Here is a 5,974-nt window from a genome sequence, read left to right as displayed (position 1 = left end):
CACAAGCACTAACTCATTTGCCATAAGAGTTGATGAATACGGAAGAGTTGCTGATGAGGGTGCACTCCATATTACATTACGTGGGTTGTGGGTCAGGGGCGTGGGTCGTAAAAAGTCCAAGGGCTTGATTCAATCTGTAGAGCGGTAGAGCTGTGTAGTAGCGAGGAAGAGCTGCGTTGTAGCGAGGAAGAGCTGCGTAGTAGCGAGTAAGAGCTGCGTTGTAGCGCGGAAGAGCTGCGTTGTAGCGAGGAAGAGCGGCGTTGTAGCGAGGAAGAGCTGCGTTGTAGCGAGGAAGAGCTGCGTTGTAGCGAGGAAGAGCGGTGTTGTAGCGAGGTTGAGATGTAAAGATGATTTCTGAATGAGCAGACATATGCAGCGTTTACCGTGAATTCAGTCGCCACAAACGCAGAAACATTTCCATTAAATGTCAATCACGCTATAACTCTGATCTTCTGCCATACTGATTGAATCAAAGCCCCAAAATGAAACATCGGGATAAAAAAGACTAGGTTTATAAAAGAGTAGAGGTCACAGAACTGAAAAGTACTGTGCTGGTCCAGAGAGGGAGATGTGCTCCAGACCTGTCTAAATCAACATCCTCCCTATGGGGTAGAGGGTACAGAAATACGTAGGGGGCCATTTCAGCTATTGCATTTCTCAACATCACAAAGCGGATCATCTGACAGAGGCAGGGTACTCTCACCGCGCTGGTGGAATTATGGTCAATATCTGAGGAAGGGTTACTTTCTGTCCGTCTCTAAAAAAGTACAGTGCTAAAATAAAAGTCCTTCCTCCTTGACATTTGTTTCACAAGGCAAACATGAAACCATGGAGCAGAACCCGCCAACAAAACAGGGAATTTCAGCTGAATGGAGGGGAGATTTTTACAGCCACGTGTTTGTTTTGAGAAGTTTACAATTTGTTTCAAGCACAGCCTCTCCCTAAAGTGTCACTGAGGAATCAACTGGATCTTCAGATGGGTGATTCAAACTTTGTCCCAAAATAGCACCCTATGTAGTGTACTAGAGCAACTATGGGCCCTGGTGCACACTACATAGGGAATAGGGTACCATTTGGGATGTATGAAGCTTTTAGCCGGCGCGACAGTGAGATAAAAAAAAAAAAAGAAAAATCAATGACAAATGCGTGTATGAGCTTGTGAGGCTTGTGCAGCATAACATATCATTGTGTCAAAACAATCTCCAGGTACTACCTCCTCCAACTTTTAACTAAACGGTTCAGAGCCCAACTAATGTTCAGAAGAGCTCTAAAAGTATGATTCCATTTGACAGTTGGTCGTATTATATCATCCTATTACGATTTGACCTGTTATAGGGTTGCAAAACTCCCAGGTTTCCCACAAATCACGGTTGTAGGATTCCTGTTTTCTGACTTATTCCTTTCTCAGTCCGGGAATCTGCCAACCAGGATTTGTGGAAAACCTGGGAATTTTGGGGTAAGTTAGCAAAATTGTTCAACCCTAACCTGTTATCTTCAGCTATATTCCTATTTGGCTTGTATTTTGGACACCTCTTTCTGTCTGCCTTATCTGCTTAGAAGTCTCTTCCGGCAACAGCTGTGGACTAGCATTAAAATCACTGTTTCAGTGTTGCTCAGCTTTATGAAATACCCAGTCAGGCAGTACTTCACTTACTGCAATCAGGACAACTTAAATACTTTCTAGTGGAGGCCTTATCTGCATCTGCATTGAACCTACTGTAACACTGCCACCCATAAACAGATTATTCTGCAGCTGGAATACATCCCAATAATCAGCATACACCAGGTGTGGAGAGAGGTGTGGAGAGAGAGAGAGGTGTGGAGAGAGAGAGAGAGAGAGAGAGAGAGAGGTGTGGAGAGAGAGAGAGAGAGAGAGGTGTAGAGAGAGAGAGAGAGGTGTGGAGAGAGAGAGAGAGAGAGGTGTGGAGAGAGAGAGAGAGAGGCGTGGAGAGAGAGAGCGAGAGAGAGACCTTTTGTGAGTGTAATGTTTACTGTTCATTTTTATTGTTTATTTCACTTTTGTTAAGTATCTACTTCACTTGGTTTGGCAATGTTTCCCATGCCAATAAATCCCTTAAATTGAATAGAAAATGTAATTGACAAAGAGACAGACAGAGAGAGACAGAGAGGTCCGCTCACGAAACCAAGAATTCACAAAACGGGACAAAGACCAAATTGAGACTCTGCATGCAGAATTCTGCTAAAATATCTTCTGTGTACAACGTAAAACACCAAATAATGCATGCAGAGCAGAATTAGGCCGACACCCGCTAATTATCAAAATCCAGAAAAGAGTCGTTAAATTCTACAACCACCTAAAAGGAAGTGATTCCAAAACCTTCCTTAACAAAGCCATCACCTACAGAGAGATGAACCTGGAGAAGAGTCCCCTAAGCAAGCTGGTCCTGGGGCTCTGTTCACAAACACAAACAGACCCCACAGAGCCCCAGGACAGCAACACAATTAGACCCAACCAAATCATGAGAAAACAAAAAGATAATTACTTGACACATTGGAAAAAGATTACCAAAAAACAGAGCAAACTAGAATGCTATTTGGCCCTAAACAGAGAGTACACAGTGGCAGAATACCTGACCACTGTGACTGACCCAAACTTAAGGACAGCTTTGACTATGGACAGACTCAGTGAGCATTGCCTTGGCTCTCATGAGAAGACATGCTATGTGCACACTGCCCACAAAATGAGGTGGAAACTGAGCTGCACTTCCTGACCTCCTGACCAATGTATGACCATATTAGAGACACATATTTCCCTCAGATTACACAGACCCACAAAGAATTCCCCCGCAAAAATCAAATTTTTGATAAACTCCCATATCTACTGGGTAATGTACCACAGTGTGCCATCACAGCAGCAAGATTTGTGACCTGTTGCCATAATAAAAGGACAACCAGTGAAGAACAAACACCATTGTAAATACAACCTATATTTATGTTGATTTATTTTCCCTTTTGTACTTTAACTATTTGCCCATCATTACAACACTGTATATAGACATAATATGACATTTGAAATGTCTTTATTCTTTTGGAACTTTTGTGTGAGTAATGTTTACTGTTAATTTGTTGATGTTCATTTCACTTTTATTTATTATCTATTTCACTTGCTTTGGCAATGTAAACATATGTTTCCCATGACAAAAAATCCCCTTAAATTGAATTGAGAGAGATATGGATATATATATATATATATATATAGAGAGAAAGAGAGAGAGAGGGAGAGGTGAGGAGAAAGAGAGAGGTGTGGAGAGAGAGAGAGGTGTGGAGAGAGAGAGCGAGATGTGGAGAGAGAGAGCGAGAGAGCGAGAGAGAGGTGTGGAGAGAGAGAGAGGTGTGGAGAGAGAGAGCGAGATGTGGAGAGAGAGAGCGAGAGAGAGAGAGAGAGAGGTGTGGAGAGAGAGAGAGCTGTGGAGAGAGAGAGGTGTGGAGAGAGAGAGCGAGGTGTGGAGAGAGAGAGCGAGAGAGAGAGAGAGAGAGAGAGGTGTGGAGAGAGAGAGAGGTGTGGAGAGAGAGTGAGAGAGAGGTGTGGAGAGAGAGAGAGAGAGAGAGGTGTGGAGAGAGAGGTGTGGAGAGACAGAGAGCTAGAGAGAGAGCGAGAGAGAGAGAGGTGTGGAGAGAGAGAGGTGTGGAGAGAGAGCGAGAGAGACAGAGAGAAAGAGAGCGAGAGAGCTAGAGAGAGGTGTGGAGAGAAAGAGAGAGAGCCTCTGGTTATTTCAACCAATAGAGAGAGAATGAGCACAGCAGAAATAGGTCCCAACTCTAAAGTAGTCTCTTGAATAGAATAATAGGATCCTCAGAAATATCATAAACATGATGATAGAGACATTTAAGAGTAAACACACATTTTCATGGAATGGGAAAAATCTATTATCGCTTACGCTGTATAGACAGCTGATCTGGTACACGCATCTGACAAAGACAAAGCATGTCAGTGTTCTGTCTACGTTCAACCAGCTGCTTATTCCTTAACAGATTCTCCTTTAATGTTGAAGGTGCTGCTGTAGCATCTCATATGATCCAGATTCTCCTTTAATGTTGAAGGTGCTGCTGTAGCATCTCATATGATCCTGATGCTCCTTTAATGTTGAAGGTGCTGCTGTAGCATCTCATATGATCCTGATTCTCCTTTAATGTTGAAGGTGCTGCTGTAGCATCTCATATGATCCAGATTCTCCTTTAATGTTGAAGGTGCTGCTGTAGGATCTAATAAGATCTCGTTTTGTAGCACTCAGCATTAGAATATATGTTTTTTTTTGTCACGTAAACCAGATAGGTGCAGTGAAATGTGTTGTTTTACAGGGTCAGCCATAGTAGTATGATAGGTGTTGTTTTACAGGGTCAGCCATAGTAGTATGATAGGTGTTGTTTTACAGGGTCAGCCATAGTAGTATGATAGGTGCAGTTTTACAGGGTCAGCCATAGTAGTATGATAGGTGTTGTTTTACAGGGTCAGCCATAGTAGTATGATAGGTGCAGTTTTACAGGGTCAGCCATAGTAGTATGATAGGTGCAGTTTTACAGGGTCAGCCATAGTAGTATGATAGGTGCAGTGTAATGTGTTGTTTTGCAGGGTCAGCCATAGTAGTACAATGCCTCTGGAGAAAATGACAGTTAATAAAGTTCCTTGCTCAAGGACACAGACAGATTTTTCACCTTCTCGGCTCAGATATTCAAACCAGCGAACTTTCGGTAGTAAACAGGTATTATGGTAAACAATAAATATGGTGAACATGTATTGTGGTAAAGAATAGATATGGTGAACATGTATTGTGGTAAAGAATAGATATGGTGAACATGTATTATGGTAAACAATAAATATGGTGAACAGGTATTATGGTAAACAATAAATATGGTGAACATGTATTGTGGTAAAGAATAGATATGGTGAACATGTATTATGGTAAACAATAAATATGGTGAACAGGTATTGTGGTAAAGAATAGATATGGTGAACATGTATTATGGTAAACAATAAATATGGTGAACAGGTATTATGGTAAACAATAAATATGGTGAACAGGTATTGTGGTAAACAATAAATATGATGGATGTCTAGCCATAACATCCCTACCTATCTTTTCTCCCTCACTAGGAGTAATGTACTAATCCCAGGTGGCTGTTCATACATCATGCTCTGAGAGCAGCAGATGTAAAACTGTATCATTTACTGGAAATTATAGACTGCATGAGTGTGTTGTTCTTATTTCCCCCCCTCAAAAAAAATATGGAATGATTTCATTTATTGGACACTAGGGGGAGGGAGTGACAGAAGGAGAGAGAGAGGAGAGAGAGGAGAGAGAGAGAGGAACGATAATCCTCTGCTTTCTGTTTTCCCTTCCTTCAAATCCCTTTACCCTCTTTCAACTGCTCTCTTCAGAAAGCTTCCTCTTGTCTTTTGGCTGTTTTAAGATAAGGCCTCTCTCTCTCTGATCTCTCTCTCATTCAATGAATCTCATCACCGTTTGACTCCCGTCCTCCCTCCCTCCCTCCCTACCTCCTCTTGTTCACTAAACATACTTTCTCTGACTCATACTCATTCGCTCACTCCCACTCACATTCGCTTCTTGATGCTCACTCCGTTCTCACGCTTCCCCTAAACGCTACCCCATCTCATACTCCGCTCACCCCATTACTCATCCTTCCATTCATTCTTCATACTATAACTCATCCCTCCTTCAGATCTTCTTCTTCTCTACTTGTAGAGGAGCTGTAACCGGCTGGTGTGGCAGTTGTTTCTACTGATCTTCCCATCGGGCTGATAGAGGTTGGAGGAGTTGGAGAACGATGGAGGGAGGGAGTGGTTGTCTGAGGTGGGGTTGGGGTACCCCGGTGGGGGAATGAGGGATTTGGGGTCGTTGTTCGAGGGGACGGGGAGAAGGGGCGTGCTGTGGTTCTGGTTGACTGTGGAGGGTCGTCTTCGGGAGCGAAGGGCTTGTCGCTCCACCAGCTGGTT

The 5,974-nt window shown here is 43.0% G+C and overlaps 1 protein-coding gene across 2 annotated transcripts in view; it reads right to left on the bottom strand.

The window, feature by feature from the left end:
- Positions 1 to 5,225: 5,225 nt before the first annotated feature.
- Positions 5,226 to 5,974, bottom strand: part of gabbr1b (gamma-aminobutyric acid (GABA) B receptor, 1b) — a 147,389-nt gene continuing 146,640 nt past the window's right edge. For both annotated transcript variants that reach the window (XM_045709657.1, XM_045709658.1), the window contains one exon: positions 5,226 to 5,974. This exon is cut by the window's right edge and continues 27 nt beyond it. In XM_045709657.1, coding sequence (XP_045565613.1) covers positions 5,714 to 5,974 — 261 coding nt within the window. In that variant the 3' untranslated portion in view covers positions 5,226 to 5,713.

Source organism: Salmo salar, chromosome ssa27 (genome assembly GCF_905237065.1).
Source record: "Salmo salar chromosome ssa27, Ssal_v3.1, whole genome shotgun sequence".
Classification (NCBI taxonomy): Eukaryota; Metazoa; Chordata; class Actinopteri; order Salmoniformes; family Salmonidae; genus Salmo; species Salmo salar.
This window is presented reverse-complemented; position numbering and strand designations above follow the sequence as displayed.